Source organism: Cetorhinus maximus, chromosome X, assembly GCF_964194155.1.
Source record: "Cetorhinus maximus chromosome X, sCetMax3.hap1.1, whole genome shotgun sequence".
In the NCBI taxonomy this organism is placed as follows: Eukaryota; Metazoa; Chordata; class Chondrichthyes; order Lamniformes; family Cetorhinidae; genus Cetorhinus; species Cetorhinus maximus.
The window spans coordinates 1,459,875-1,480,033 of NC_135917.1; the positions used below are offsets into that span (position 1 = coordinate 1,459,875).

The 20,159-nt window shown below is 43.4% G+C and overlaps 1 protein-coding gene across 5 annotated transcripts in view; it reads left to right on the top strand.

Annotated features, from left to right (window-relative positions):
• LOC144672764 (arf-GAP with GTPase, ANK repeat and PH domain-containing protein 1-like) overlaps positions 1-20,159 on the top strand; it is a 154,157-nt gene that overhangs the window by 101,471 nt on the left and 32,527 nt on the right. For 4 of the 5 annotated variants that reach the window (XM_078534730.1, XM_078534728.1, XM_078534731.1 and 1 more), the window contains exons 4-8: positions 4,400-4,485; positions 7,417-7,558; positions 11,961-12,095; positions 15,391-15,512; positions 17,493-17,645. In XM_078534730.1, coding sequence (XP_078390856.1) covers positions 7,540-7,558; positions 11,961-12,095; positions 15,391-15,512; positions 17,493-17,645 — 429 coding nt within the window. In that variant the 5' untranslated portion in view covers positions 4,400-4,485; positions 7,417-7,539. Of the gene's footprint in view, positions 1-4,399; positions 4,486-7,416; positions 7,559-11,960; positions 12,096-15,390; positions 15,513-17,492; positions 17,646-20,159 lie in introns of those variants that run through there. The other variant, XM_078534732.1, reaches the window with a different exon arrangement.

Genomic DNA, 20,159 nt, shown 5'->3' on the forward strand with positions numbered 1-20,159 from the left:
CTCCAAGACAATCCTGGAGGGTTGGCAACCTTGTGTCCCATATTTAATGGGACTAAAAATACACTTTTGTTCACAGCTCAGTGCAGTTCCAGAACACCAGAAACGAAAGCAGAAAGAACAATTATTTAAAGTGATTCTGAGTAATATAAAGGCTGTATTAAATATGACCAATAGGAGATATTTTAAAAGGTGTCCTGATGCGGTTGGAAGTAGAGTTCATCGTAAATTGCGTGTGAGTGTTTCCTTTCTTCAATTTTATTTTCCTGTAAGGACCAAGTGAAATATTCCCCACTTATAAGATGAACATTGATTTTTCAGAAAGACTGCTTCACTTCCACAGGATGCGGTTAAACAGGTTCATGCCTGTGCTGTGCTCTTAACAGGATGTGGTTCCATCACAGCAGCCGTCTGTAGCCCAACTCTTTGATACGTGCTTAGTTGTTTTAGGGCTGTATTTTTAGCGCGGCCTGCATGGATCCTGTCCATCAAATGGTAACAGTTTTAACATCTTATGTAACTACTGCAAAAGGCTTTTAATGTGTAGCTAAGACACTCGAGACTCTTGTGACCATGTCAATCTATTGTGTGACAAAAAGGTCAATTTTTTATTTTGATGAAAAGATCAGAACTATGGACTGAATTTTCCCCCTGTCGGGGGTGGGGGGGAAGTTGAAGGTGCTTCCGATAGGCACCCCCGATTGGAGGCACGGCACCATTTTACGTGGGTGGGCCAATTAAGGCCCGCCCTGCGTGACGTCCACACAGAAGCGCTATGCGCTCCCTGTGCGGTCGGTGGGGGGAATCCCAAAATCAAGAGTGCGCTCTTTCGCGCATGCACACGAAAGAGTGCACTCATCTCCCTGAGGCTAAGTGCTGCCTCAGGGAGATCAGCTCGAAATGTACAAAACCTAAAAATAGAAAAGTAAAATTTCCCTAACGTCCCCTCATGTGACAATGTCACATGAGTTGGGAGATGTCCATAATTTTCACAAAAACTTTACTAAAACTTTTTAAAAGCTACATGAAACCTCATCCCGCCCGTGGATGAGGCTTCATGCTTTTTCTATTCCCCACCGGGGCTCCTGGCCTGCCCGCCAGCCTTAAGGTTGGACGGGCAGGTCCTTTAATTACATAATTGACTCTGTTAATGGCCTCAATTGGCCATTGACAGGTCGGCGGGCGCACGGCTGATTTCGCTGCACCCCCGCCATCCTGAAAATTTAAATGGGGCGCGGTGACATCGGGAGTTCCCCCCGACGTCACCGTGCGTCATTTTATGCGTTGGTGAGCGGGCCCCGCCCCCGCTCACTGACACATAAAATCCTGCCCCATCTGTGAAGGCAGTGGTGTAGTGATATTGTCACTGGACTAGTTATCCAGAGACCCAGGGAAATTTTTTTTTAAAGTCTAATGGTGACCATGAAACCGTTGTCAATTGTTGTAAAAACCCATCTGGTTCACTAATGTCCTTTAGGGAAGGAAATCTGCCATCCTTACCTGGTCTGGCCTACATGTGACTCCAGACCCACAGCTATGTGGTTGACTCTTAAAATGCCCTCTGAAATGGCCGAGCAAACCACTCAGTTCTCAAGGGCAAATAGGGGTGGGCAATAAATGCTGGCCTAGCCAGTGACGCCCCCATCCCACGAATAAATTTAAAAAAAGATATTTCATGGCGAATTTAAACTTTTCAAGTAGGGATAAAAGTGCTGAATTTCTGGATTCCCACCAGTTAGTTGCTGCACCATCACTTCCTGAGTCTTTGGCCCTCTTCATCACCCATGTGCTGCCCCTTGGCTACATCAATGAGACCTGGGGTCAACATGTATGCTGGCAATACCTAGCTCTCCCTTTCCATCACCTCTCTTGAGCCCTCCACTGCCTCTGTGTTCTTAGGCTCCTTGTCTGACATCCAGACTTGCATGAACTCCAACCTTCTCCAGTTAAACCATTGGATGATTGCAACCAGTGTCTTTGATCCCCACCACAAACTCTGTACGTTTGCCAGCAACTCCGTCCTCCACCCCAGCCACTGTCTCAGGTTGAACAGACTATTTGCAATGTCATCGGCCTATTCAATCCTGAGCTGAACTTCTGACTGCATATCCTTTCCCTCACAAAGTCCTATTTCTACCTCCATAATATCACCTGCCTCCAGCTCAGCCTCAGCCTATCTGACACTGAAACCCTCATGCATACCTTTGTCATTTCCAGACTCAACTCAGTTCTCTCCAGGCCGGCCTTCTATCCTCCATCCTGTGTAAATTTCCATTCATTCAGAACTTTTCCGCCCCGTATCCTATCCCCTCACCCATCCTGGTCTTCACTCCTTCAAAGCTTCAGATTTAAAATTCTCATTGAAGTGTTTAAATCTCGACATGGCCTCACCCTCTCCATCTCTCTAAACCACCTCCCAACTGTACAACTGTACACTTTGGGAAGTTTTTCTTCATTAAAGGTGCCATATAAATACAAGTTGCTATTTTCAGAGAGCAGTGTTTGTCAATTGGCTCTGACTGTGAGATGGAGAATGTCAATGTGGCTGTTTCAAAAAGTAAAATTCTGCAGCCTCTTTATAAACCTCCACATTTTGATACTGCAGGTATTTTCACAGCCATTTAATGAAACTATTAATATAAAATTGTACATCAGAGTGAGGATGAGGGCATAGTTCAGTGGGTAAATACACCACTTCGTGTCATACTGAGCTATACCAAACAGGAAAGATCTGGGTTGGTTTGTGCTGTATTCGCTGGGCCTTGAGTGATGCAGTGCAACTAGTGTCAGTGAGGAGGGCAACAATTAGTCAGGGATCTCAGCCCTGATTATAGCTGGAAAATGTTCATGTGCTCATGGTCGATGAGGACAGGAGTGGGCGTGGGTGTATGATGTTCCCCATGGTCAAACAGCTTCACAAGACTGGCTGTCTAAATTCACATGAGAAGGATGGCCCCTTGAGCAAAGTAGCAGAGGGCTGTTGGGGCCTGTGGAACTGTAACCAAGCAAGAGTCAGCCCCAAGCAAGTCACTCGCACGCATGCACGCACCATGTTTAATAATCTGCAAATCAAGCTGCTGAGAAATCCAAAGTTTCTTTTTGCCCCATCAGGACACCACTGCTTAGCTAACTCCAGCCAGCTTGGACAGAGGTTGGCAGAGTCAGATCTTGGGAACACCCACTGTTGGGCAACAGTGGAAGGGCCACTGATGCTATCTATTCTAATTCCATTTCTCTGCCCTTTCCTCAGATCCTTTCATAGTTTTTCTTTCTAAAGATTCATCCAAATTTTATTTCCTGCCCCCTCCTAAGGAGGATCGTTCACTACTTGCTCATTAGAAAAAGGAATTTATGCATTTATCTAGCACCTTTCATGACCTTAGAATGTGTTTAAAAATGTTTCACACCTACTGAAGTACTTTAGAGATGTAAATATACTTTATAACTGATGTAATGTAGAGAAACATTGTGGCCAATTTGTTCAGAGCAAGGCCGCACAGACAGCTATGAGGTAAATGACCAGTTAATCTGATGTTAGTTGAAGGATAAATATTGGCTTGAACATGAGAAAACTCCCTCTGTTCTTCAAACAATGCCATGGGACCTTTTCCATCCACCTAAGAGGTCAGATGGAGCCTCAGTTTAATGTCTCATCTGAAAGATGGCATCTCCGACAGTGCAGCACTCCCTTAGTACTGCATCAGGAGTGTCAGCCTGCATTATGAGCTCAAACCCTGGAGGATTTGTTTTTAAATTATTCATTCATGGGATGTGTGCACTGCTGGACAGGCTAGTATTTACTGCCCATGAAAAGGTGGTGGTGAGCTGATTGGCTTGATGGGCGATTTCAGAGGGCAGTTAAGAGTCAGCACATTGCTGTGGGTCTGGAGTCACATGTAGGCCAGACCAGGTAAGGATGGAAGATTTCCTTCCCTAAAGAACATTAGTGAACCAGATGTGTTTTTATGGCAATCCAGTTGTTTCATGGTCACCGATTACAGATTTATTTAATTAAATTTAAATGCCGTAGCTGCTGTGATAGAATTTGAACTTGTGCCTCTGGATCATTAGCTCAGGCCTCTCAGTTACTAATCCACTAGCATTACCACTATGCTATCCTACCCCTATGTGGGGCTTGAGTCCACAATCTTTTGACTCAATGGCGAGACTGCTACCCACTGGCTGACACCATTAGAGGGCTAAAAAACTTGTCACAGCATATCAGAGGTTACAGTGACTAGTTTTAGGAGCCATCTAACCTCTGTTCTTAAGTATAACCAGTGGACTTAGACTGTAAACCATTGGATCAAGTGTTCTATGCTTATTACTAAAAATGTGGAATCATTTAAAAAAAAGTCTATTTGTCTCGAATTTATAACGTACCCCATTGTGTCTCTGCCAGGTGGTCGATACAAGAAGGAAATCAATGTCAATGGTCAGAGTCATTTGCTGCTGATCAGGGATGAAGGAGGTCCTCCAGATGCACAGGTAAGCTATTGGGACTGAGGCATATTGATCTACAGGAAGATGAGATAAACCCGTTATAATCAGCATTCCATGAATGGATTGGAGACATAATCGTGACATAAGTAGGGTCGTCCAGTGTCATTATACACACAACAGTTTTAATCGCTAAGCTTCTGAGGCTGTCTGAGAGTTTCCATATCAAAAGCAAATTGTCTGCCATTTTCACTTAGATGCAGAGCTTAATTTGCATTGCCATGACAATGTGAGACAAGCTGCAAAAATAAACCCGACAGTAAGGATTATCAGACTTTAAGTTTGTGTCGTGATGTCTGTGATGTAAAGCTAAGCAGAATATCCTGGCACACAGTTATTATCTGCTGTGGCTCAGTTGGTAGCATTCTTGCCTCTGAGTCATAAGTTCTGGGTTTAAGTGCCACTCTAGGACTTGAGCACAAAAATCAAGGTTAACACCCTGGTGTAGTGCTCAGTCCCATAGCCATGGCACTTTTTATTATTACATTTATTTATCTATTATTACAGTTCTCTCCAGTGTCCTGGCAAATATTTGTGTCTCAACCACCATTACAACAAACAGATTATCCTATCATTGTCACATTGCTGTTTGTGGGAGTTTGCTGCTGCATTTCCTACATTACAACAGTGACTACATTTCACTTCAAAGGTACTTCATTGGCTGTAAAATGCTTTGAGATGTCTGGTGGTTGTGAAAAGTGCTTTATAAATGCAAGTCTTTTTTTTAATTGATGGTTACTTGCAGCTGGGAGGCATTAGGAAGGATGATTAGTCTCAGCGAGGGTCGTCACAATATCCTCTGGAAATTCCACGCTTGGTGGATGGTAGGAGAGAACAGAGTCCACATCTTGCCTGTGATCCCCAGTGTGGTCGAATAGCCTGCTACATTCCCTATCTAAGTTCACACATGAGAAATGGCCACTCGGACATGGTACCAGGTGGTGCTGGTGCCAGTTGTACTAGACCCAAGCAAGAAGTCCTCATCCTCAGGAGAGGAGGGCAGAAAATCACAGGCAGGGAAGTTAGCTGGGGTGCGAGACATTGAACTGAATCGAACTGTAAGGAGTAGTTTTCAAACACACTGGAGGAGAAATTAACCTCACAAATTCCAGCATAAAATGGGTGATGGGAGTGAGGCACGATTCAAACATACACTGGAAGCGTCGGCCTGAAGCATGGTAGAAATGAGCCCTCATGCCTCATTTGCATTCATCAGAAAAGCTGCAGCTGCCTATCAGTGGGTCCTGTTGCAGCTTGTTCATCAGGACCTGACCAATCCTGGCTGGATCCAGCTCTGAGTGGTTGAGCAGGTCCTGGAAGTCAATGGGGATAGGGGGTTAAAGTGGTGTGGGGTGGAGAAGGCCTGGAGCAGGACTGGGGCAGCTCAGTTCTCCAATGTGGCAGCTGACACACTTATAGGACCTAAAATTCATTCCCTGACCCCATGATAATTTAAAGCAGAAAAAAATAGGTGCCTGATGATGAATTTCTGTGTTTCTCTGTCTCTGGAAAGAAAAGATTTTATTCTAAGCTATTTCAAACCTATTTTTCCCTTCAGCAGTTTGAACAGAAAAAAGTATTCAAATTTTAAATGCCATTAAACATTTGAACTTGTCTGGCTTTAAATTCCCACGAGCATAATAAGCAGTCACATTAATATAGTGCTGATCGATGGGCTCTGCTCCACGTTTATAATGTGTCCATTTTCCACAGTAAAAGCACTCTACCATTGAACAATTGACAAAATATCATAGTAATAGTTTAAAAAATCAGTTATTGCATATCATTATTATTTATATACGACAATTTGATTTATTATATTATGAGCTGTACCTTCCTATGCATGGTAGATTTCAGGGATAGCCTGAGCCTGAAGCTCACTTTGCTCTTAACCCAATCTGACCAAAGTATTTAGTTAAATAGGAATTGCCTCCTGCTCACTTACACCCAATTGTGCTTTTTACACCTGGAGCACCAAACAGGAGAACCACTGACGCTTAGTCATTCTTCCTCTGATCCCTTTGCTCCTCCATCCCTGCCATCTCTATTATAGAATACAATAGCAGGGAGGCCATTGGGTCCATTTTGAAAGCTGCTGTTGACTCTGTTTCCACCACCCTATCTGGCATTATGAAGCTGCATGCCACGTCTCACCAGTTGGAACACCATAAGGTATGAGTCCCCATACCTGTGCTTACAGCAGCACTATTCAAACAGTCTCACAGCTCCAGGGCACCATCTACATTCCTAACCTCCCTCCAGCAGAACAGCAGGATCGGAACAACTACTCACCATTTTCCTCCTCTTGCTTCAGTTCCCCTCTTTCTATGTTTAAGTAAATGATCAGTGCTTCTTTTGGAGACTGATTCTGCGATCTGTTCCTGCCACTTTCCCCTACTTATTTCTGTCCGTTAAAAGCAACTCTGCTCACAAGCATGTTCTACACACACAATTAACAGGGCCTATTTTCCCTTACCCATAGCTTCCAGTCACCCATAAATGCTATCCTTTTCCATTTACTCTGCTCTCCCTCTCACCTGGGGGACAGTTCAATGGGTATTCACTATCTTATCTGAAGGGCCTTGCTTCACATGTCAGTAAACAGACTATTCGACCACACAGGGCATCATGGCTAAGCCAGAGCATATTTTCACCCAAGTGCACATATATATGCTTCCATTGGTCATTGTGGACTCACCATCAGGAGCTGGAAACTTGTCCAACTGCACATTGGTTAGTTTATTTCACAGAAATCACAGCTGAAAAGCAGTACATTCAGCACATTGCGCTTGTGCTGGTGCTAGCTCATTAACTGGAGCAATCAACTTTAATCACCCCAACTTTGATTTTCAAGTTAACTATTTGCCTTGGATTGAAGGTAGCTGATATATTTACATTATTCCATCTTTTCCCCTACAGTTCTCAACGTGGGTGGATGCTGTTATATTTGTCTTCAGCCTGGAAAATGAGAAGAGCTTTGAGACCATTTACAATTATTACACCAGGCTCACGAGCTACCGGAGTACAGCTGAGATTGCTGTGATGCTGGTGGGGTCGCAGGGTAAGTGAGATGGTCAGCGCTGCTGCATATCTCACCAACTGAATTCTTCAAGCTGACCAAGAGTGGTTCTCGTGTCTCAGTGCTGCTGGTTGTTGTTTATTGAAATTAGGGTGTGGAGGCAAGTCCCTGTACTAGTGGAGGAGGGAAAAACGAGAGATGCCTCCCATCCCCACTTAGTAAAGCAGACATTTCAAAACCTTGTGTTCCTGCTCCCAAAGCCAGTGGAGGGTCCTCACTGGATCTCAATCTGTATCTGTCAATTATATCATTAGGTCCTGACTGTTATTTTAATATTTTATTTTCTGAGCTGGGAGGACACAGCAGTTTTTGCCACCAGGAAAAGTCAAGTGAGAATGGATCTGGGACCAGCAGAGGCTATTTAAGATAAGTTTATTTTCATTCTCTTTCTGTGGCCAGGCACAGCAGGAGCCCAGGCCCCACAAGAAAAGCTTAGCTCTCTCCTTCCCTGAAATGTCCCCACCCCCCATCTTCTTGCCTCCCCTCCCCTCCCCTGCCACAAGACTGCCTCTCAGAATTCCTTTCCTCTTCACTTACCTGCATGCGGACAACTCCCTCCCACTCATATCTGGGCAGGGAGTGAGCCGGCAATGTGTTAATGAGTTAAAATGAGGTCTGCTTTCTGCCGCAGTGAGTGAGTTTCTAAATAAGGCAAAAGCAAAATACTGCAGATGCTGGAAACCTGAAATGAAATCGGAAACTGCTGCTAACTCTCAGCAGGCCAGGCAGCCTCCGTGGACCGAGAGACAAGAGTTAATGTTTCAGGTCGATGACTTTTGACTTCACTCCACAGATAGTACCTGACCTGCTGAATATATCCAGCACTTTCTGTGTTTCAAATGAACCCAGCTACTCACCTGCCCAGACATAAAGTCAGGGCTGAGATATCTGTGACCTGAGTGTTTTTTCCACACTTGTGCTTTTGCTTCTTGTCTCACATTCAGGCAGAATCTAAAAATATTGGCAACCTGACAATAGACACTTTTTTCAGCCAAATGCAATGTTCTGTTGAGACACATTTGTGTGGTTCAGCAATGCAAGTCCACCAGCAAGAGGAATCTAGAGATGGAGCAGTAGACCAAAAAAAAAGGTTTCTGCCTATTTTCTCTCTCCTTTGTCTACCAGCTACTCCATCTCTCCTCAAGGCATTGGCTGTTTGCCTGTGATACTGTTCTCTGCCATATAGTGCTCCACTTAAGTGGTCATTTGTCACATGCCAGTCTGCACAATGAGTGTTGGAACCACAGCCAAGTCCAATCCTGCCCTTGCCTGACACAGACACTCCAGCCATTCTGAAATTCCACTCCAAATGCCCGTGCATTAGTCAGCATGACATAAACTTGCATTTATATAGTGCCTTTCACCACCTTAGGACGTCACAAAGCACTCTACAGCCAATGAAATACTGCTGCTGAAATGTGAATCTCTGCCAACACAGTTTTTTCAATTTACCCTGTGTATTTTTTTCCCCGTGTTTTCTGCAAGTTGTATGTTGGACTCCCAGTATCAGCCGGAACTTTTCAACAATGAGCCACTGCTGTGTGTCGCTCTGGTTGGCCAGTGGTCCGAATGGATCATTTTCTCACTTTGCTTCTCTTCCTCAAATTTGCTGCCCTCCCCCATCTCCAAAAGGCCTTTTAATTCTAGCTCTGTGATTGGCAAAGAGCTAGAGTGAAAAATAAGGCATGAATATACTTTGCTAAAATCGACCTTTGTCACAAAGAAGTCAATATTTTCATAAGCCTTGAGATTACAATTTATTTTATATTCCCCATTTCTCTACGCACTCACTGAAGAAAAATCCAGGGAAAACTGTGGGGTGTTAAAGCTTCAAATATGTCCTCAGCTCATAAATTTTTATAAAAATTTGCAATTCATGAGGGAAGATATTATTGTCTCAAAAGAAGCTGCAGGCTGGAAGCTTGTAAAGATGATCTTTAATCAACATCAAATTACGTGATGATGTAAGGATGTTGAGTGTCAAGTGGTATTTCAGTGTGTTGGCAGCACATCAAAAGCCCTGAAATATAGCTGTGATCAGCAGCAGTTATGAGGAATATCAGTATAGTGTGCTTTGTCCTTTTTTGTATTGAGAAACCTAGCTGAGGGGCCAAAGTCGATAGTATGGGATACAAGAACAAGTACAGATGAGAGAGACCATTCAGCCATCATAGGAACAGAACCTGTTCCGCCATTCATTCAGATTGTGGCTGATCTGTAATTTGACCCCATCTACCCGCCTTTGCTCCATATCTCTTGATTCCTTATCCAACCAGAATCTATCATTTGTGATCTTGAAATATCCAATTGATCCCCAACTTTTTAAGAAAGTTCCAGATTCTCATGAGCCTCCGCAAGAAGACGCACTTCCTAATTTCACTCTTAAGTAGCCTCACTATAATTTTAAGATTGCGCACTATCGTTTTCGATTCCCGCAGAAAATAGTTTACCTGCATCTACCCTATCAAACCCTTTTTATCATTTTCAACACCTCAGTTAGATCACCCCTCAGCCTTCTAATCTCAAGAGGATACCAACCAAGTTTATGTGACGTGCCCTCATAATTTAACCCTTTTAGCCTCAGTATCATTCTGGTAAATCTGTGCTGCACCCTGTCCAAGGCCAAATGCATCCTTCCTGAGATGCGATGCACAGAACTTGTGGGGTCTGACCAAGGCTCTGTATATTTAACTCATCCATAGAAGCTTACAGTTGCCCTCACCTGAATTTAAAATGCCTCCACACATTTTGCATCCATTATCCTATCCTATCCATTCCAGGTATTACTCACAGCAAGGTCACCACCAGGGTTGAGAAGAGTAGTTAAGGAGACAGGAAACTTGATAGCAAGATGATGCCAAGTTTGGGTTTTCAAAGCCTGAAAATTGTAGGAAGAAGGGGAGTCTGAGGGAGCTGAAAAGCTCCAAACCTGAGGTTGTGAGAAAGAGGGTGTTACAGTAGGTGATGGTGTGATGAACATAAGAAATAGGAGTAGGCCATACGGACCCTCGAGCCTGCTCCACCTAAGATCACGGCTAATCTTCTACTTTGACTTCACTTTCTCACCCTGTCCCTCGATTATCTTAGTGCCAAAAATCTCAATATAGTCAATGTCAAAGCATCCACAGCCCTCTGGGGTAGAGAATTCTGAAGATTCACAAACCCTCTGAGTGAAGAAATTTCTTCTGATCTCAATCAGACATGGCCGACCCCTTATCCTGAGACTGTGACCCTACATTCTCCAGCCAGGGGAAGGAGCCTCCCAGCTTCTACCCTGTCAAGCCCTCTAGGAATTTTATACATTTCAATGAGATCACCTCTCATTCTCCTAAATTACTTAGAGTAGAAAAACTGGAAATCTGAAATAAAAACAGAACATGCTGGAAGTAATCAGGTTTGACAAAAGAAGACCCAGTCTACTCAGGAAAGTCTTGATTTCAATGTGGTGAGGGTAGAGGGAGAGCATAGGTCAGGTTGGATGTCATCCTTAGAGCGTAGGGGCTCTGCCTGCGTTCCTTTCAATACCATAAAAGATTCAGAAGCACCAGGTCAGTCTGAGTCAGGTATGCAACGTAGAGATGCATTACTGCTAACCCGCTACTCTATTATGTATAATGTTACTGTGTAAAGCTGCAAGGAGATCAGTTTACTATGCTTTTAAAGTTCTAACTATTTACTTATTCAAGATTTGCCATCCCAAAAATCATTCTATTCCTGAAACTGGAGGAGTTTTATTACTATAATACTTGTAATTTTATTCTTTCATGGGATGTGAGCATCACTGGCAAGGCCAGCTTTTGTTGCCCATCCCTAATTGCCCTTGAACTGAGTGGCTTGCTAGATCGTTTCAGAGGTCATCTAAGAGTCAACCACATTGTTGTGGTTCTGGAGTCACATGTAGCCAGACCAGGTAAGGACAGCAGATTTCCTTCCTACAAGGGCGTTAGTGAACCAGAGTGAACAATCAATGATAGTTTCATGGTCACCATTCCTGAGACTAGTTTTCAATTCCAGAATTATTAAGTAATTGAATTTTTTAAATTAATTAATTGAATTTAAGTCCCACCAGTTGCTATGGTGGGATTTGAACCCACCTGCCCAGAGCATTAGCCTGGGTCACAGGATTACTAGTTTAGTGACATTACCACTATGCCACCCTCTCCCTTCAGCATGTCTACCTGACTTGGAAAACTATTTGACTGAGGAAGCGCTAGTCATTTATCTGGACCTGTCGACAATTAAAATAATTAATAGCAGTTGGCAAGGAATGTGAAATTAACATATGTATCTTGCAGCAACAGAAGTTACTAGTGGGGGAGTTCTGACAGGTGCCTGTCCACTATACAGCACTCGTCATCTAAAAGATTTCTTCATTCCCCTACAGATGCAATCAGCGCCACCAATCCGCGAGTCATTGACGATGCTCGAGCACGAAAACTCTGCGCTGACCTGAAACGCTGCATGTATTATGAGACATGCGCAACGTATGGACTCAACGTCGACCGAGTGTTTAATGAAGGTACTGACTTTTCCCCCGGCATGAGTATTGAATCCATCATTCACCCTCCGGAATCTCTCCCAAAGGGAATGAGGAAAGGGATGAAGAGGATTGGCACAGTCACAGTCTCCTTCTGTGCTGTAAAATTCTAATGGTTTGATAAGCGGCTGTTCTTCACATGTCTATCTGCAAGCTAGTCGACCATGAATGGCATCACAGCTGAGCCTGATCAATACTCACTTCATGTTCACACATTCAGTCATGGCCACTGAATAATAATCAGGAATGGGAACCCCAGCTGATTTACTTTTCTCCTCCGTTTACCAATGGTAGTGTCCCTACTCCCGGCCAGCTGAGATCAACTCACCCAGCGCTGGGACCTGGACACCTTCACTGTGTCTGTGGGCTCAGAATTGGTGGCTTTACCTGGAAGGTGTCAGGAAAGCCTGTTTCTCACCTTGTTGAGTTTCACAGCTCTCTGATGCTCCACTTGTTCTCCAGTGTTTTGTGGTACGCTGGCTCCGTCCGACTGAGGTCTTTCCCCAATCAGGCAGCAACAATGTAAACAGCCATTGGCTGGCTGCTGTTGTTCAGGCTGAACGCTCAGTTTCAATGGATTGCCCATGAAGACCTTCCTTACCGAGGGTGTGAAGTGGTAGCCAGAAAACCATTGCCTTCAGCTCTAAATTAATCTGCAGTCTCACCAGGAATGGGTTCTATTTTATATCTAATGACATAAAATGATGCAGGATGGTTTGTAACTGCTCATTTAGGACTTTAGTTAACACTGAAGTGGAGCAATTAAACAGTCCCCTAAGTGCCAGTTTAGCAGAGCCTTCCCAAGATATGACAGAAGAAAGAAGGAAAGGACTTGCATTTACATAGTACCTTTCACAACCTTAGGATATCCCAAAGCGCTTCACGGCCAGTGAAGTAGTTTTGAACATCCTAACATATCCTAACTTGCACCAAGCCCCATTTACCCATTACCCCCAAGCTCACTGACCTACACTGGTTCCTGGTCCGACAACATCTCCATTTTAAAATTTTCATCCTTGTTTTCGAATCCCTCCATGGCCTCGTCCCTCCCTCACTCTGTAACCTCCACCAGCCCTACAATACTCAGAGATATCTGCTCCTCCAATTCTGGCCTCTTCAGCACTCCAATTTTAATCACTTCACCGTTGGCAGTCGTGCTTTCAGCTGCCTGGACCCTAAGCTTTAGAATTCCTTTTGTGAACCTCTGCCTTCTCTCTCTCTCCTCTTTTAAGACCCTTCTTAAAACCTACCTCTTTGACCAAGCTTTTGATCATCTGACCTAATATCAACTTATGTGGCTCGGTGTCCAACTTTGTCTGATAACACTCCTGTGAAGCACCTTGGGGTGTTTTGCTACCTTTAACGGTGCTATAGAAATACAAGTTGTTGTTGAAGTGTAGTTGGTTTTGTAGTGTTGGGAAAGCTGAGACAATGGAATATCTATTTGTCCAGTAAGTCTTTTTCAGGGGAGGGTGAATTCACTGCTCTGACAGGCTGTTGATCACAAATGTGCTGGAATGGAATATGACCATTGGTTAGCTGAAATAGAAATGAACAAGTGCAGTTTCAGCTCTTACTATTTATTTTTGAGCTGAGTTACTGCTGGCCTCTGTGCACTGCAGATTCTTGTACTGGACGATCAGCAGTGCACTGACAAGTGCTAATAATTATTAGCTGAACCTTGGCTAGTACAGCAGCTGTGGCAGGAAATCTTACTTCTGTGAGAAAAGTGGAAACAGGAAGGCTTAGAGGAGGGAGGCTAAATACAGCATCCACACTGCAGCTGCTTCAGAAACAGTGCAGCAAGCCCAGTGTGTGACAAGCCGATCCAGAAAATGTCAGTATATTTGGATATTAAACAAGATCAGGTGTGATTGCTGGTAAGCTCTTTTCAGTCTCTGGGTAACGTGAGGTTGCAGCTCAATTAATTGCTGTCTTTTATTTCTCCTCCGAGATATATCTGTACTCTGAATGATCTGCTTCAAAATCCTGGAGCAAATTTTAATATGTATTGCTCACAATCCTAACCCTTGCAATTTGCATAACAGGCACGCATTATCAGGGAGTCGGGCACAATGGAAGATCACACAAATCAGGCACTCTGACCGCCATCTCCAAAATCCCAAATTGCATTCCCATCAGGTGAAGCTTTGCACCAGGAGTGCTGAATTGTAAAATTCACCCTTGCCCCTGTTTGGTGGTTTGGAGGGATTTATTTTTTTTCCCCTCAACACTGCGTTAACCTGTTTCAAATAAAAAGTAGAAATTTCAAAGGAATATGTTAACTTCTCATTGCTAATATCTCAAGGGGTAACTTTGGGGCCTTAATGTTTCTTAAACAAGTGGTGCGAAAGAGAATCCATGAAAGAATAATCAGATGTAAACTCTGGGTGGAATGGGATTGATGAGCTGAATGAACAACTCCCCCTTTGGATTTTCTCATACCAATGCAGGGGTACTATCATCATTGCCGCACTCACTATTTGGGAACACTTGATGCTTTAAATTTCCACCCTCCCCACCGCCCCCCCACTCCACCCCCTGCCCCGCTTAATTCTGTTTTGCATGATCTCAACTGTATTTTGGCTGCTTGAAGATATTTCATTACAAAATGAATGTCTTTTAAATTATACATTTTTATCTGTAAGTGTTTGTTCCCCCCCACCCCGCCCTCCAACCTGATGACCATTTCAGAACAAGTTGCCAAAAACAACTTTAATTTAAATGTTTTTGCCTTGCAGTTGGCTGAAAACATTTCCCAATGAATTGGAAATTGCAGCTTGCACGAAATGCACCTACAAAAGGACAGGATACTGACCCACAATCTATTCAAACAATTTTAAGGAAAAGGAACTCTGCTGGTTCTAATAATTGGATTAGCAAAGTCAGCTATTAAAGGGGTAGTCTTGATACAGAAATGTTGGTCAAAGAAAGGTCAAATGCTGTACTATTTTTATCAAAACTTATTTATATAGTTTAGTTTGGCGAAAAAGAACTGTCCCCTGTTCTGGCTGCTGTTCTTCCTCAGCAACCCTCATTGAGATCCGTTAAGATATTCTACCCCAGTGTGAGGCAGTCACTGGCAATGGCCTCTCTCTATATCTGTCAATAAAATTGGCAAATGGACTCTTGGAGTTACAGGCTTCCTGTTGTCTCGTGACAATTTGGCATACTTGTTTTCATCTTTTGGTTTCAGAGCCCCTCTATGCCCTGTTAACAAAATGTGGCCTCTTGACCAGCAATTTTACAAGAGGCCTCACTTTTATTTTTCTTTCAGTCACACAGAAGATCTCAGCCATTAAGAAGCAGCATCTTTTTGCTACATCGTGCAAGTCTCTGCCAAGCTCTCCAAGCCATTCAGCTGCCTCTACCCCGGTCTCTACCATCCACAGCAGCCAGGTGAGAGAGTAGAGAATGATAAGAGCAGGAAACGTATGCTACATCTTCCATCAATCATTGAAAGATTTTGGTGTAGAAAATATTCAGCCCATGATTGAGATGCTGGGTTGGTGACTTCACTCCCAGGCCTCCCAAAAAACTGTCCACTCAGGTGCTGTATGTGACTGGGGAAGGATTTTCCCTCCAACTTTTCTTCCCGCTCTGTCAGGAAGCAGCTTTTATTTTCCCAAAAATATGCTTTATTCATAGGATTATTAACAGGTACATTACATAACAATTCAAATTTGACATTGCATAATGTGCAATACAGATCAGCTTCTTTTAATACCGTACATGAGGTGCCTCACTACACTTGTCATTACAAGTTATATTTACAATGTATATTTACATTTCATGTCAAACATTCTCTGGCGTATACAGCCCAAAAGGTTTTACCCAAGTTCCTGCCCCTTAGTATACCATTGTGGGAGGGCCTTAGGCAGCGGCCTTTCCCCATTGAGCCTTTGTGGTGGCTTGTCCCGAGCTTTAGTCTGTCACTCAGCATGTAGTCCTGGACCTTGGAATGTGCCAGTCTGCAACATTCAGTCATCGACAACTCTTTGCACTGGAAGACCAGCAAGTTTCGAGCAGACCAAAGAGCTTTCTCAGTGTACTCTGTCACAGAGTTGATTTTATCTCAGTGTGTGTCTCGGGGAATAGCCCATAGAGCACTGAGACAAAAAGCACTGCATCTCTTTCCAGACCTGCTGTTGGGAAACAGCTTGGCTTCTATTGGGCAGTAAAGTGGGGACTGGAAATTCAGTGTGTGGGAGGTAAGTTATGGTCCCACATCCCAATATACCCCTTCAAAGACAAATCTGAACCTATTGGCCAAAGACAGTTCTTAGTCCTACCATGCTGTGTTGGCTCGGCTTAGTATTTTAGCTGAGTAAGTGCCACAGAACAAATTCAATGTTCATTATATTGGACGTGTTGTGTGTCTCTTAGCTCTGGGCAAATTCACAATTAGTACCTTTGCTTCAGGCATGTAATTAAAGTATCATATGACTTCCAGCAAACTAAACAGCTGTTTTGTGTGATGTACTCAAGGGCTGGAACGAGACCTGTTTACTGTTTGCCTTTAAGCATTAATAATAGCCTGTAAAGCTCTATGCTGCTGTGGATCAATATGCTGTATAGTATGTACCTCAATTACTGATCAGTGTACACTCTGGCAGTTCAGTCCGTGTCATTGTCTTGTGATTAATTTGAATTAGAGCTTGCAAAAGTTATTTTTGGGTCAGCAGTGTGTCTGATACGTCTAAACCCAGTGTCATGTTTAAGAGTCTCCAAACAAACTGCTGAGAAATCCACACAGGAGGAGTTTCTCTTTGTGTGACATGGAATGCTCGGAGTGTTCCACATCTCACTCGGCTAACTCCAAGAGCTTCTACAGCGGTTGGCAGAGTCCAGAGTTAGGAACACCTAGGATTATGCAGAGGTACTGTTGGAGTTTAACCAGTTAAACCTGTGCAGTTTGCCTGTACAGAATACTGCCAGTCACCTTGATGTCCAAGTCTAGTGCCATGTTTCAGGCTTATTTGTCACTAGTAGCTCAATCCAGATCCTTGTGGCAAAGTGTGACCCAAATGAATTCCTTTCAGGCACAAATGGGCTGTCCCTTACTTCTTACAATATATCAAGGATAGACAAGGTTCTGTATTCAAATGTGTTCTTTTAAAATAATTTCCTGCACTCATGGTAAATGTGAGCAAACTGCTGCGTAGATGCAAGGAGGCAATCCCTCAGCACCAGCTGCCTTGGCTGTGTACAGAATCACCTTATAAATAGTATTTCCATTGTAATGATGGTTTTACTGTACCTTCAAATCCAATGTCGCTTGAAAGAATGTCCTGGAAGAATCTTATTGCTTGATCTTTAAAGTTTTGATGGTAACTCCACTTCAATCTTTTCCTCCTCCCCACTCCGTACCTTTTGCAGGCAAGCAATGGTGGAAACATGAGTGATTATTCCTCTTCTCTTCCCTCCACTCCGAACATCAGTCATCGGGACCTGCGGGCTGATGTTTGCCAAGCTTCTGGTACCCCTGGTTCTGTCCGCAAACACTCGAAAAGACGCTCAAGTCTGTTTGCTGTAAGTACTTATCTGTTGGATTCAGTGAGATTGTTCAGGAAACAGTTCATAAGAATTTTGAGAGAAAATTGCAGGTATTTTCCAGCAATGTGTGTTAGTCCTTGTTTGAGCACGCTCACTTGATGGTAAATTGCCTGGTTATCAATTGGTTGAGGTGCTGCTTGCATTCACTCAGGGTTTGATGCTGTGCAGTGTTGTATTTGTGAGGAATGTTTAGATAGGCTCCCAATGGAATAGAAGCCCATGAAAATCCTGCCAGTTTCAGGGTTCCATATTTAAATGCACCACGTGATGTGATGCTGAGCTCTACAGATTAGGAGAGGTTCAGGGCACTGCCCCAGGATGAGTTTGCTGACCTAACCAGAGTGAGGTGTGTTACAGTTGGTGGTGCAATGTGTTGCAATCAGTTCTGAAGAAGAGTCATACTGGACTCGAAATGTTAACACTGTTTCTCTCTCCACAGATGCTGCCAGACCTGCTGAGTTTTTCCAGCGTTTTCTGTTTTTGGTACAATTGGCTTCCTTGGTTTGGAGAACAGGATTCCCATTCCTGACAGCATTCCAATGACACCATTATCCAGCAGAAGCTTTTAGTGATTAACAGCTCTGGATGTTTTTAGAATAAGAACATAAGAAACTGGAGCAGGAGTAGGTCATTCGGCCCTTCGAGACTATCCCACCATTTAATAAAATCATAGCTGACCTTCGACCTCAACTCCACTTTCCCCACCCAATGTCTCTTAGTATCCAAAAATCTATTAATCTCAGTCTTGAATATATTCAGTGAAGGAACATCCAGAGCCCTCTAGGGCAGAGAATTTGAAAGATAATGTGTCGAAGCTGATTTTGGATGATGCAATGGTGTTGGATGAGCAATGAATAGGGAGAGAGGAGAATAGCTGGAGCTCATTATGCTAATCTATTAATTAGTTCACTCGTTCTTGGTACATGATACCACATGGCAGGCTATAATTTCAGGCCCTGAATCCCCCGTGTAGTAAATTAATCTCGAGCTATATTGTCCAACACAGGGATGCACCAGAGGGGAAATCAGCAGGGGAGCTATCCTGTCCCCAGGGGAGTCCTTTGCTCGGGGCAGTTCTGGGTGAGGCCTCAAAAGAGGATTTTTGTTCTCCCGGGTAAAAATGTGGGGAGACCCAAGTCAGAAGAAAAGAAGAAAACATTGTTTTATTAATTGCTAATTCTTAGGGTGCTATATATATGATCTTTCTGGAAATGTATAGATAATTTTGTGTAATAAACTAGTAAACTGCTACTATATTAATCTCAGAAGTGCCCCTGTACTAGCTCAGGGACATTAAGGCCGTATTTAGCTCCATAGTTCCTTCCTGATTGAGATTAGCCAAGTCCACACTAACTGGACATTGATAGTTACCTGGGCAAAGTAATTTTTTAATATTAAAAAAAAAACACATGGTGTAGCCATGTTGGTGTCATTCAATTGCCCCTGTCCTGTGGAGCTCAGTGGCCCAGTTGCACATCCCATTACCATGACTTGTTTCTTGGGCTCTTATACAGGACATCATACTGCCAACAGGGATCAGTGCACCTGGTTTTCTATGTTTTGTTTAATGTGAATATTTTGTTGTCCTTACGGGGTTGGGGGGGTGGGTGGTCTCTCTATTTAAAGCATGATGCCAAAATATCAAAGTGCATTAACTAATCCAGTTGAATCCTGACAAGTGCTTTAGCCATGGAGCCAAGAGATTTTATGCTTCGGTTCAGATGCATGTGAATCAGAAATTCCACAACCTGTGGATTAGTACAGGCAGTTCGCAGATCTTTGGCTATGTGGACTGCAGTACCTTCAGTATAAATTTAACTAAGAGAATATTGACAATTCTAGAATAAGACTGCTGTCTCTCTGTCTCACTCTTTTTCTCCATTGCTCTCTTTCACCCTCCCTCTGTCTGGGCACTACACTAGGACATTACACCTCAGGCAAAACATCATGATTGGCTCAAATATCGTATTTAAGATGAATGATAAGAGTTTCAGACTGCTTACTCAGTAGCAATCACAGAACAAAACAATCACCACTTTGATTTACTAATTGGTAGCCGTTTTCCAACTCCCAATATCAACCAGCAGAAAAGTAGCCAATAAAAGTGCTCATGGTTTTTTTTTTGCAAACTGGTTTGAGCAATCATCTCTAACAAAATAAAGTCCAGAAAAAAATGATTAAACCTATCCATCCAGTTGTCTCCACAGTTGTTGCAATTCCATGCAGCTATGTGTTCTTCCAGAGGTATGTCCCTGACGGTCTTAAGCTTCAGCGGTTCTGTGATCTTCAGCTGTTGACCTGGGTTTTGCTGACCATTTTGCTCCCACCTCCCACCCCACCCCCAAAACTACCACCTTAAGATTGGGTGCCATTGTGCGTGTATTTTTGCCAGCTTCATTTCAGGATCGACTCACTGAATGATTGATGACCACCTGTCTGTGTGGTACATGGCTGAGTAAACTCTGAGTTGGAATAAGGGAGAAAGGGATC